Raw genomic sequence first — 13,867 nt, 5'->3', positions numbered from 1 at the left:
GTCTGAGGCCAGATTTGAACTCAGGTCCTTCTGACTCCACCACCTGTACACTATCCATTGTACCATCTAGCTGCCCAGTACTCTGATTTGAGAATCATTTTTTTCCCATGTTGATCCCTTCCTATGTTTTTGGCCATGATTTCAGATTTCTGCAATTTTTAGTTTAATTATTGTGCACAAGTAGATCCACAATTTCAACAATGTAGACACTCTCACCAACTATGCATACTAAAACTTGTTCATGCCTTCTCATTCTATCTATTCCACAAAGGACTTACCCAAGGATCTAGAGGGCTCACTTTAGGTCTTTTTGTATTTTGTGGGCACCAGAAGAGCCTTATATTTTATCACTCCCTGACTGGCTCACTTTCATGTGTATCTTTACACATACATATATTTCCTTAATAATATTCCTGATTTCCTGACAAAATCTTAACCAAACATTGTTATATTTGGTTAAGATTTTGTCATGAAATCTCTTGTGAAGTACACATGGTAGAGTGGCCCAGTGTTCTCAAAGGCTATGACAGAGAATCATAAGTTCTGGCAGTTTCTATTATGCTAGAAAATCTCTGGGTACAGTCCAAGTGACAGCCTAAATCTGCCATTCAAAGACCAACTCACCTGAGAACACAGAATTATACTTATCCCCTCTAGTCTGGATGGCAGGTGATAAAGACTTTTACAACAGCAACCCATGAAGTCAAGTCAGATCCAGTATCTGATCTTTATGTAGTAGAATAAGAATTGATCAGAATACCCCTGATCAATGTACTTTCCTTTAGTCCAACTAATGTCATCATTGAAGATAAGAAGTAGGTAATGAAAACAATGTGGAGTTTAAATGAAATGCAAAGATAAATCTATATCTATATCTATCTTTCCATCTATCATTTATATATCTATATATCAATCATACATATCTATGCAAAGATATATTTATATTCTTAATATTTCTGAAGGAACCTTTTGAAGATCAACTCCCTATAATCTGGGACAGTTTTTTCTCTGTGAATACTGAAGGAGTGCTTCTGTTCTCTGTTGGACAGTGTTATTATAGAGCAAGCAGTGACATGTCATGCCCAATGGTGGGGTGGAATAGCAAAGAGAAATTCTACCATCTACCTCTTAAGAGACAATTCTCTCTCAAAGATAAGATTCTTTTCCCATAGATGTTTCTCCTCTTGACTTCCAGAGGTTGTCTTCTCAGTAAAGTGACAGCTCCCTTAATAATGTGTCATGCTTTACAAAGGGTCTTTAAGAGGATGATCAGTGTTTGGCAAGCCAAATGCTAGATGCTAATTCTTACTTCAGCATTTGAACTGGTCAATGCCTTTACACCTCTCAAAAGTCTACTGTTGACTGTCTCTAGCTTTGTGTTGCACTAAAGATTTTATAAAGGGGTAATAGAGCATAGGGCAGGTAGGTGGATCAGTGGATAGAGTACTGGACCTTCCTGGAATCAGGAAGACTCATCTTTCTCACTTCAAATCTGGGCTCAGTTATTTATTAGCTATGTGACCTGGGGCAAGTGATTTAATTGCATTTGCCTCTGTTTCCTCATCTATAAAATGAGCTGAAGAAGGAAATGGTACATCATCCCAGTTTCTTTAACAAGAAAACACCAAATTGGGTGATATAAAACGACTGAATAAAAGTGTAAATAAAAAATGGTGAGCATAGAGATTACACTATCATCCATAGCTAAAAATAATACATTTCATAAAGTGTAAAGATTGTCAGTATGGCTTAGTAGAATGAGCATTGGGTCGATAGTCAAGATACTTGAATTTTATTTTTAAATGTGATGTTATTGAAAAAAAAAAGATTCCAAAAACTGGAAAAATATATTTCTTTGCATTGTTAGCAAATACTCAGAAAAACAGAACAAAATATGGTCTCTGATGAATCTTAATTTAAGATCACATCTACATTACATTAGTAACCCTTTAAAATCTACTTTCTTGTGACTTGCAAATCTGTTCTTTACTTCTCAATTCTTCCCAAGTTGAAATTATTCATAAGTAATCTCTGAAGGGAATTAAAATTATGTGCTGAGATGATAAGCTGAATAAATGTTTAGCCCAAGGAAAAGAGAAGAGCTATGTGAGGCAGGAAGAAAGACAGAATAATATAGCCAGTTTGTTTTATTTTCCTCTGGCACACAGAATTAGAAGCAGTGATTGAAAATTATAGAAAGACATATTTCAGCTCAAAAATAAGGGCACATTTCCTAACAATTGGAGCTGTCCCCAAAATGGTTCTGCCCTAAAAGCAATAAGGGATAATTCCCTTTCACTTGAGCTTGTCAACAGGAACCTCGGGGACTACTCTTGCTGGCTATATTACTGACTTGGCTGGGTTAGATAATCTCTAAAGTCATTTCAGGTCTAATATTTTGGAATTCCATCCCTGGAAACTCTTTCTTCTATCATCACTTTTTAATCAGCAGAACTTGAGAAAGTTTGTGATGAAATATTAATAAACTGATCAAGTTAATAAGTACAAAACACAATAATGGCTTTTATGTTCCATTTTTGGTGCAGCATTCTGTTCTGAATCATCCTTAAAAGTCTTCATCCATAAAATGAGATGTATACTGCAACATCTGTTGTAGTGCTCTTGATACCTATCACAGTGCCTTGACCCATAGAGATACTTTATGTTTTGAATTTAGTTAAACAAACATGCTAAAGCACCATGATGCTTGTGGAAATCCCTAATCATGGGTTTTAAGGAGGAAAAGAAAAGTCAAGTGAAACTAAAACTGGGAAGCTAGAATTAAAATCAGGCCAGTGGGGGAGAGAGGAAAGGCATGAGATTGTAACTGAGAGAATCAGAAGAGAATCTACAGACACTGTAAACTTAGAAAGAAGAAGCTGCTATCAGTAATCTATTCAGGTGCCATCTCTGAGGAGCCAGGCCTAATAAGTAGCCAGAGATCCAGACTAAGTAGGAGGATACAAATAGGGCATCACCTAAGCATAGAAAGCAGTAATTTGTTTTTTAGAAAACCAGATCAGGCTGGAAGATATATGTTGTGTTATAATCCAAGTATTTAAATTAGTGTTCAGATCTCCAAACCAGACCAGAGGATGCTGGAAAAATAGAGTGTAAGTATACAAGGAAGAGTTTATACACAGAGTATAAACTAGAATCAGAGAGTAGCGTCCTGAGGGTACCATACAACAAGGTTGTAATCATAGATCATGAGATAGAACTGTTTTCCTGTTGACTTGCTTTTAAGCATCCTCCTCCTTAAAAATTAGCAATAGCTAATTTATGACAGAGGCAAAGAACCATACCCATTTCTTTTATCTACCTCTTTCACCTCCGTTCTCACAGTTCTAAAAGTCACATGCTACTTTCCCTTTCATATAAATCTACAGAATTTTACAGCAAAGACTTGAGCTTTAACTCATGACATAATTTTCTTTTCAGGTTATTTAGAATATGACCATCCAGATATTGCAATCACTATGAAAACCAAGGAGGAAATTAACACTTTGCTCAAAATGGCTTCAGAGATTCTTAGGAGCTTAGAAGCAAAAGGAATAATCAATAAAGCTGAAGTTATTGAAATACAGAAGGTAATTAGAATAATTCCACCAATATTTATTAGACTGTAATCTCCTTGTAGGCAGTCTTTCTTTTGCCTTTTTTGTGTTCCTAGTATTTAGCATGATACCTGGTACATAGTAGGTACTTAATAAATTATTATTGATTGATAGTTATTATATCAGCCTGAGCTCAAAAATTGAACTTTCTCTAACAGTTATCTGTGAGATAAAAATACCTGAGTTACCAGTATTCTTGCATAAAATCATTTACCATACTGCCAGAGACTACTTTGGTAACCACCATTCCTTTGGTAGACCCTTTTCCATTCTTGCTTTTCTAACAGTTCACACCTCACCTGGAAGGTTGTGTGGAGATGTAAGGCCAAAGGCTAAAGGAAGAGGGCATTCTGGGTATATAGTTTGCTATCATAATAGGAAAGTTGAGTTCTATGACTGCAAATGTGATACTTAGGCATCATAACAAACACTGCATTAAAAATTGGTGCAAGAGAAGTATCTTGAGAACATGATTGTATATGAGGTCTTGAGCTGTTGAATTTCATTGCCTAAGTGGAGAGCAGTAAAAGTGTAGAATGTAGAGAGTGGAGGACAATGGAGAGAGAAAGTTGGATTAGTCAGGATTGTAAAGACAACATCCCCTTCCCCAAATAATATATACCAATATGAAATGAGCTGTTGAATTTCATTGCCCAAGTGGTTTGAGACCGAGAGCAGCAAAAGTGTAGAGAATCTGGGGAAGGGGGACAATGGAGAGAGGAAATTGGGTTGGTCAGGACTATAATAGCATCAGCCCCTTCCCCGTACAATATATACCAATAGGAAGTGAGCTGTGATCAAAGCCTCTAAAAGAAGACTCTGTCTAGGACAGAATACAAAGATTCTCACCTTTCCCCCCTTTTTATTTAGTATTTTATTTTCCCCAGTTACTTGTAAAATCAATTTTTAACATTCATTTTTAAAACTTTGAATTCTAGGGGCAGCTAGGTAGCTTAGTGGATAGAGCCCCAGCTCTGAAGCCAGGAGGACCTGAGTTCAAAATTGGTCTCAGACATTTAACACTTCTTAGCTGTGTGGTCGTGGGCAAGTCACTTAACCCCAACTGCCTCAGCAAAAAAACGAAAAACAAAAAACTTTGAATTCTAGACTCTTCCCCTTCCTCTCTCACTACCCTACATTCATTGATAATGCAAGAAATTAGCTACACATGTGTAGGTTATGCAAAACGTTTCCCTAATAGTCATGGTGTGAAAAAAAACAGATAAAAAAACCCTCAAAAATAAGATAAGTTTTAAAAAAGGATGCTTTGTTCTATATTCAAATGCAATCAATTACTTCCTTTGGGATGGATAGTATTTTTTTTTTATCATAAGTTCTTCAGTTGTATTGGATCATTGTATTACGAACAACTAAGTCATTCATCTTACAACTAAGTCAGTTGATCATATTACAATATTGCTGTTATTCTGCACACTGTACTTTTCACTTTGCATCAGTTCATGAGAATCTTTCCAATTTTTCTGAGAGCATTCTGCTCATCATTTCTTATAAGTAAAACACAATTTACTCATCCATTCCTCAACTGATGGGTATACTCTCAATTTCCAATACTTTTTTCAGAAAAGAATTGCTATAAATATTTTTGTATTTTGAACTGCTATGAGTATTTGTGGTATTGCTATGTCAAAGACTATGACATGGTGTTAAAACTCTTTGGTCACAATTGCTCTATGGAATGGTTGAATCAGTTCACAAGTCACCAACATTAATGTTTCATTATTCCTTCCCAGTTTCTCTCTAAGATTTGTCATTTTCCTTTTTTGTCCTAATACTCAATTCAATAGGTATGTGGTAGTATTTCAGAATTGTTTTAATTTGAACTTCTCCAAACAATAGTGTTAGTGCATTTTTTTTCATATGAGCTATTATTACTTCATCTGAAAACTGTTCTTTTTGATCATTTACAAATTGAGGAATTGCTTTTATCTTTATAAATTTGACTCAGTTTTTATGTATTTGAGAAATAAGGCTTTTATCAGAGAAATTTATTTCAATTTTTTTCCCACTTACTTTTGCTATTTTCCCTATATATTTCTCCATTCTATTCTCTCTCTCCTTTCACTTTGGCCATCCTCAAAAATGTTTTACTTCTGGTCATACCTTCCTCCAATATGCCTTCTCTTACATCACCCTCCCTCCGTCCAGTATTCCCTTCCCTTCCTATCCTATAGGGTAAGACAGATTTCTATACCCAAGTGAGTATATATGTTATTTCCTCTTAAAACCAATTCTGTTGAAAGTAACTTTCATTCTCCCTCTTCTCTCTCCTCTCTCCTCTTCTCCTTCAGTGTAAAGGCTTTTTCCTTGCTTTTTTATGTGTGATAATTTATACCATTGAACCTCTCTTTCCCTTTCTCTTAATACATTCCTTTCTCACCTCTTAATTTTATTTTTTTATACCATCCCTTCACATTCAACTCACACTTGAGCCCTCTGTCTCTATGTACTCTTAACTGTTCTAATAATGAGAAAGTTATTATGAGTTACAAGTATCATCTTCTCAGGAAGGTAAACAGTTTAATATGATAAAGTTCCTTATGATTTCTTTTTCCTGTTTATCTTTTTATGCTTCTTTAAATTCTTGTATTTAAAAGTAAAATTTGGAATGCTTAAAAATGCTTTATTTCATTTAATATCCATTTTTCCTTCTAAAGAAGGGAACCTGTTTTTTTAGGTAAGTGATTCTTGGCTGTATTCTGGATCCCTTGTACTTCAGAATATCAGAGGACTTTTCCAAGTCCTCTAATATTTTAATGGAGAAGCTGCTAAATACTATGTTATACTGACAGCAGTTCTTTGACACTGGAATTGTTCCTTTCTGTCTGCTTACAAAGTTTTCTTCTTCATCTGGGAGCTCTGGAATTTGGCTACAATATTGCCATAAGTTTTCATTTTGGGGTATCTTTCAGGAGATCATTAGTGCATTCTTTCAGCTTCTGTTTTATCCTCTGGTTCCAGAAAGTGCAGTTTTCTTTAGATAATTTCTTGAAAGGTAATGTCTAGGCTCCTTTTTTTTTTTTTTTTTTGATCATGGCTTTCAGGTAGTCCAATAATTTTGAATGATCTTTCCTGGATCTATTTTCCAGGTTATTTTTTTTTTTTGTTTTTTTTTTTCCAATGAGAGAGATATTTCACATTGTCTTTCATTTTTCTCATTTTCTCGGTTTGGTTTTATTTCTTGATTTCTCATAAAGTCATTAGCTTCCATTTGCTTAATTCCAATGTTTAAGGAATTATTTTCTCTCTCATTTGTCCAATTTACTTTAAAAAATTTAAAAAGTTAAGTGGCTTTTTAAAAATATTTGTCCAATTTTATTGTATTCTGCTTTTACTTTGGTGCAATATACTTTTCCTGCTGACCTTCCAAATTGTCCTGGGTTAAATAATTATTTCTCTCCACATTTTTGTTGATTTCGATTCTCTGAATTTTGTTTAGATTCATTATTTAAAGGTATTTGAAAGGGCTTGGGGGAGGATTCCTGTAAGTCCCTTCCTTTACTTCACCACTTTGGCTCCGCCTTGAATTCTAGACTTCTGATCTTGCTACTGGGTTTTACAAGAGTCATCTAGGGCATAAGACATCATGACACATGGTACATAAGATAAAGGAAGAATAGAGATAGAAGTCCTGAATAAGAAAACCAGGAGAGTGCATAAATATTAACAAGAGGTTCTATTATCTCTTTGTGGATGATACCTTTATGTAGGGATAGGCATTGTACCACTTCAACTCATACTACCAGCACCAATTTGCAGGGTAAATGCCCAGAGAACAGTTTATCCAGGTTCAAAATTCTCCAAGGTGTCTACTACACACAGACCATGGAGAGAGTCATTGTACATTTGTGCATTTCTGTTGTTTCTCTGGATCTCAACTTAATAGTAGCTTTTATTTATCTTCATTGTCATACTTTTGCCCTGGCTTTCTCCTCTACTACAAGAGCAGCTCTCACTTCATTAGGATAGTTGACTCACATCTCATATAATCAGTAATCCTTATAATTTTATCCTATTTCCTGCCAAGGAAGCAAGACATGGTAGAAAACAGACAAGAAGTTCTTATAGTTTTCCTTAAGTTGCTAGTTATTTTATTAGTCCACAATTTTTTGATCCAAACTTTTTCTTGCTGAGGTTTCATTTAATCCTTTCTTACTTATTAACCACTTATACTCTATAAATGTATCCATTATACATAATATTTATTTTCTTTCCCCCTAGTTTTCCAGTAAAATTTATTTTGGAAATTATAACTTCACTCCTATTACCTAAAGGGAAGATGAATCTCATTTTTCTCTATAGGGACAAAGATAGCAATAGGTTGTAAGCATTTCAAATACTGAGAGAGCAGTGGAATTGATAAAAAGATTGAAAATAGAAAGGGAGTTAAGCTAATGCCAGCTAAGATACTTTTTGTTGTTGAGTCATTTTCAGTCATATTTATTTCTTTGTGACCTTTTTGAGGATTTTCTTAGCAAAAATATCAAAATGGTTCCAATTCCTTTTCCAAACCATTGTATAGATTAGGGAACTGGGACAAATGGGGTTAAAAGTTACACAACTAATAAGTGTCTGAGACTAAGTTTGAGCTCAGGAACAGGAGATTTTCTGACCCCAGGTCTGATACCTATTCATTGTGCCACATAGCTATCCCAAGGTTGTATGTATACACATACACACACACACACACACACACACACACACACACACCTGTAACCTCCCAGGTTACTGATCAACAGTCTTACCTAATCCTAGGTCTTCAGACATCTTTGGCCACTGCCTCATTGAGCAGTAGTTCATTGTTCAACAGAGCACCCGGACCCAGGAACACAAGTCTGCTTGTGTTGTGGATGCTATCACATCCTGCATTGCTCAACTTCCTGGTCCCCATTACTTATATTGGGACTAAGAGAAGGAGATGTCTCCCATTGTTTTCTCAATGCGACTAGAGCTTTCACTCATGAGATGGTTCCTGCTAGCTGCAGAGATCACCAAAACCTTTTACTTCCTCGTTGCCCTGTGCGAGGTTCCCCTTCGGACCCTTACAACTCCCTTTTCTTGTTTAGTGGGGACTGTTCTTAGCATCAAACGAGCTTTGACATCTGCAACAGCTTGCTTAATCAGTAAGATTACAAGGTGTATAAAAATAGGACAAAGGTAAATAAAAAGTCAGGTGGTAAGAGCTGGTCCTAACAAAGACTAGAACCTAGAAAAGATAACATGGTGTTCAACCTGCTCAAGAAAGCCATGTTCAGGGAGGTAGGATGTCATAAGTGATGTACTAAATGAATACCTGAGGTAAAGTTCTATGGTTTCAATTGTGTCTAGTAAAGAAAAGCACAGCAAAGGGTGTATACAAGAAAAGTCATATTCTTCAGCTCTGCCTCAGTCATTTTGGCAGGTGGGTCTGTTGATTTTTCACCCACTAATTTAGAGGCATAGCTTACAGTGGAAAATGGGCAAAGCCTCTCCCCAGTCCACCATAGGAATAGTGAAGAGCTGTGGGAGAAGCGACCAAGCCCATTGTCCCGTTCTGTTAGCCTCTAGGCTTTGTGCATCCACCAGAGCAGACCAATTCAGCTGCAACACTGGTGCTGTTCGCCATTTTTGGTATCATGGTCAGGAGGGACATGGTTCTCATCAGCATCTGAAGGGCTACTGACATCCAGCCGATCCTTGTGGGCTATTGTCTGGTCCTCCTCTTCTTGGTTCCCCAGGTCATGGATGTTCCTGGGTGGGATCCATTCCTCTGCTGTTGAGTCTGCATCTGGAATGACAAGAACATACCCCAGTCCCCAAACCCCAACCCAACCTGGGCCCTTTCAGATGCCATCTAAGTTCTTCCACATCACTGTAGAGAGAGGGCTATCATCCTTGTAGGCCAGTCTGTTGTTCAACTATGCCAAAAACGCCTTGCTGGGGTAAGATTCACAGCATAGGAAAAGTGTAGGTAATTTTATATATATATATATATATATATATATATATTGCTGCATCTAAATGAGCCTTTGTGAGTCGGGTGAAGAGTCATGTGAATCCCAATACTCCCTTTTCTTGTTTAGACAGGAGCATCTTGAGGGTACAAATAGCTTGGCCAGTAGGGTTATATGGGATGCCAGTGGAATGGGCAATGCCAATTCAATGCAGCACTATGCAAGGTTCCTCTTTGAAGCTATAGTTATTTTTAACCAATTGTCTATGTTAAATAATACTGGAGAAATAAAATAAAAATATTGTCCATAGCATCTGAACAATGACAACATGAGGAAGTAATAGGAGAGGAAAGGAGTCATCATTGGAAAGCTAGGCTTGAGGAAAGAGGAAGGAAATTTCAGAAGAAAAAACAAAGAAATGTCATTATGTTGGCAATAACTGTTTTAAGATTCCATCAAAACTAGCCAAGACCAAATCTCTTTTTGGTTTGCTTCACAGATAATTATTGCTAAAAAGAAAGAGATGCTCAATTTTGAACCCGTTATCAGACTTCCCTCTCTTGATGAAATATTATACCATATTTCATGGCTAAATAAATCAGAAGTCCACATAAATTTCATTAAGGTAAGGTAATATTTTGACTTCTATTTATTTTTACTTCCCTTCTTACCCTCTCATGTTTTGTTTTCACCCTTTCCTTTTGACTTTGTCTTTGAAATTATTTTATTTTGTTATTTATCTTGTCTTTCCGCAAACAAAAACATCATTCTTATCTGAGCATTTGGTGATTTTTAGAAAAAAGTCAAAATCTTGACCTTTGATTGTGGAAATAATATATTTGAAGAAGGTGATGACCTGACAGGAATATATTTGATTGTCACTGGAATGATAAAGGTAAGAGATCCATAATTGCAAAATTTACACTAAAGTGATATCATTCAAAACTTTATAATACTTTATAATTTTTTAAACTTTCCCTTGCTACTCACTACCTGTTCTACCTTGGTCAAACATTTGATTTCTCTAGGCCTTAATTTCCTCATCTGTAACTAGATGACTTCTAAAGTCTCTTTTGATACTACAATCCTATGAATTTTCCCATCCTATCCTGTACAAATAGACATGGAGGCACTGTTATTGAGAAAAGCATTTTTAAAAAGCCAGTTCAGAAAGAACAAAGCAGGATTAAGTAGTAATAGATTATGTAAGCCAAGTATTAAATTTTAACATTCACAAAGTTTTACAGAGGTTAAATAATTTATTCCCAGGGCTGCTACTCTTTGCAAATTAGGATTTGGACTCTGGTTCCAAGTTCAAGACATTTTTGATTATATCAAAATATCTCCTCTAGAGATTTGTGTGGAATAGAGAAGACTGATGACTGTATACTAATCTTTTCAGTTATACTCAGAAATGGATAACAATCATCATCAATAGGCTCATTCCATTAAATTCCATGGAAGAAACATTAAGTGGTGAGGAATATAAAAATAAAAAGCAATATTTGTTTAACATCAAGAAGCTTTCATTCTTCCAAAGGGATCCAGTTGGTACACAAATAAGGAAATACAAAATAATTTGTGGAGATAGAAAATATGAATGACTTGACACAGAGGAGGTGTCCCTGAACTGTACCTTAAAGGAAGATTAGTATTCAGAATTGCTTTGTTGAAGTGAGAATTTATGTGAGGCAAGTGATAGAGATAGTAAAGAGAGGGAAATTTTAGTACTATAAAAATAATTTCTAACTATTAGAATTATCCCAAAACAAAATGAATTGTTTCAGAAATTAGTTAATTCTCCCTCACTAAAGATCTTAAAACAAAAGATTAGATGATCACCTGCTAGGGTTCTTTTTTGAACTCTTAGATTTAAATAGTGTAATTTATGAATGACATCTAGGATGTCATGGAGTTTGTAATCAAACAGATGTTCAAGATGATAGAAGAAGAAAAGGATCATAGAGATATTTGACTGATATGGATAAGATTGAGTATTTGGCAGAAGAGCCAGCCCACTTCAGACATTTATTGAAAACAAACAAATAAATAAATTCATCATTTGCCCCAGCATATGGGTTGTTGCCTTCTGCTTTTCTCCAGAAAGGGAAAGGGGAGTTAGTTACATATAATAAGCTGTGTCTGGGGCATAATTCACAAAGTAGGAAGAATCATTAAAAGCAAGACATTTAAGGGATATTTTCCTGCCAATTCATGCCACCACCCCCTCCATTTTGTGATGATCTTTTAAGAATTACTTTTTCCAAAAGAAATGAAAAATTGCAAGTCAAATTATCCAAAAGTATTAGGATAGATATTCAAGAACAGGATGAAAATGAGCTACAAATTGGGTGATTATTTGGAGTGAGGTTTTGTTTGGTTCATTAAGGGATTTGGGGTGGCTTTTTCCCCTTTTGTAGAGGATAATAAAGAATAATTGTATGCTTTATCTTGTTCTTTCTTTTGAACAGCGAAAGAGTACCTACCATGATTTTAGAATGGACCAAATGCCCTCACAGGATGACTATAACAATCAGATGACTTATGCGGACTATCTCATCAGTGGGGCAATCCTAGGAGAATTGAACTGCTTAACCAATGAACCAGTGAAATATACTGCCACCTGTAAAACTGTAGTAGAGGTCAGGAAACATTTGGATATGGCTTCCTCTTCCCCTTATAATTGCTTCCTCTTATAAATTATTATGTGTAAATCCATTAATAAAAATATTCCTATATTTAATACATTTACAAGAGATTTGAGAATGAGGGCATAAAAATGTTTATGAAGGAATAAAACCTTCATATGGTAGATGTTTATGAAGTTCTACATTTTTTCCCAACCTGATGAACTTTTTGCTGAAACTGGTTTATGAACTTCACTATAATCATACTAAGGGAAGAGTGTCAAACAAATTAGTTTATGGATGATACTCATTAAATTTATTATCCACAATATTGAGATGATTTCTTCTATCCAATTAATTGATTTTATATAAATACATGCAATAATAAATATTGGTTATTGTAGTATATATACATGTAATTTTGCATATAATATGTTTATGTATTATGTATAATACAATATATAATAATAAATGTGAGGTAGCTAGATGTCTCAGTGGATGGACCTAAAATCAGAAAAATCTGAGTTCAAATGAGTTGTGTAATCCTAGGAAAGATATTTACCTCTGTTTATCTTAGTCTCTTAGAGAAGGAAATGGTAGACCTCTCCAGTATCTTTGCTAAGAAAGACTCACAGTAGTTGGATATGACTGAACAACAAATTATGTAAATATATGAATATATGTATAATTAATACATATCCTAACTATATAGCTGAAATATAGTAGCCAGCTTTTCTAAATTTTTTTTTCTTTTCACTTAGACTACTAGTTGCTACTACTAAATTTTACCATTGTTCAGTTGTTTTCAACCATGTCTTGACTCTTTGTGATCTTTTTTGGGGTTTGGGGTTTTCTTAGCAAAGAAACTGTAGTGATTTGCTATTTCCTCATCCCACTCAGTTTACAGGTGAGGAAACTGAGGCAAATAGGGTTACATGACTTGCTTAGCTTCATATGACTAATAACTGGATCTGGAGCCAGATTTGAACTCAGGTACCTCTATCCAGGACTCTGTCCATTGTATTACCAAATGGCCTCAAATCTTACCACTATTCATGTAATTTGTTTCCTTGTGGATAGGCCTCTCAAAATTTACCTCTCTGACTACTAGAATTTGGTATTGTTAATAAATTTGTTTTTGAAGATAAGTGTTTCAGAAGGCTGACTTTGAAGGCACTGGACTTAAGTCTAAATCCATGCTCAGCCATTTCCTGCCTCTGTGACTTTGGTCATGTCACTTTAAATCTTAGAAATTCAGTATCTTTGAATCTGTAGAAATGGACTGAATAATCTCTAAAGTTCCTTTTAGCTCAAAATCTATGAAACTATCAAGATATATACAATGCAATTGCTGCACTGGAGAAAAGTTTGGTGGGCATTTTTTTAATTTCCTAAAAAGCATAAAACAATTCCTATTAAAAAATTAAGCATGTGTAATACAAAATGTTCCCTAACTACCCTTCATATCAGAGTACTAGGCCTGGAGTCAGAAAGACCCATTTTCCTGAGCTTAAATCTGCCCTCAGACACTTAGTAGTTTTGTCATCCAAGCAAGTCACTTAATCCTGTTTACCTCAATTTTCAAGTCTGTAAAATGAGCTGGGAAAGGGAATAGCAAACCATTCTATTATCTTGGCCAAAAAAAAAAAAATGTCAAATGGGGTCACAGAGT

The 13,867-nt window shown here is 35.2% G+C and overlaps 1 protein-coding gene across 2 annotated transcripts in view; it reads left to right on the top strand.

Annotated features, from left to right (window-relative positions):
- Nucleotides 1–13,867, top strand: part of SLC9C1 (solute carrier family 9 member C1) — a 72,533-nt gene that overhangs the window by 46,485 nt on the left and 12,181 nt on the right. For both annotated transcript variants that reach the window (XM_031959656.1, XM_031959655.1), the window contains exons 21-24: nucleotides 3,442–3,590; nucleotides 10,068–10,193; nucleotides 10,365–10,463; nucleotides 12,040–12,210. In XM_031959656.1, coding sequence (XP_031815516.1) covers nucleotides 3,442–3,590; nucleotides 10,068–10,193; nucleotides 10,365–10,463; nucleotides 12,040–12,210 — 545 coding nt within the window. The remainder of the gene's footprint in view (nucleotides 1–3,441; nucleotides 3,591–10,067; nucleotides 10,194–10,364; nucleotides 10,464–12,039; nucleotides 12,211–13,867) is intronic.

This window comes from Sarcophilus harrisii, chromosome 3, assembly GCF_902635505.1.
Source record: "Sarcophilus harrisii chromosome 3, mSarHar1.11, whole genome shotgun sequence".
Lineage (NCBI taxonomy): Eukaryota > Metazoa > Chordata > Mammalia > Dasyuromorphia > Dasyuridae > Sarcophilus > Sarcophilus harrisii.
This window is presented reverse-complemented; position numbering and strand designations above follow the sequence as displayed.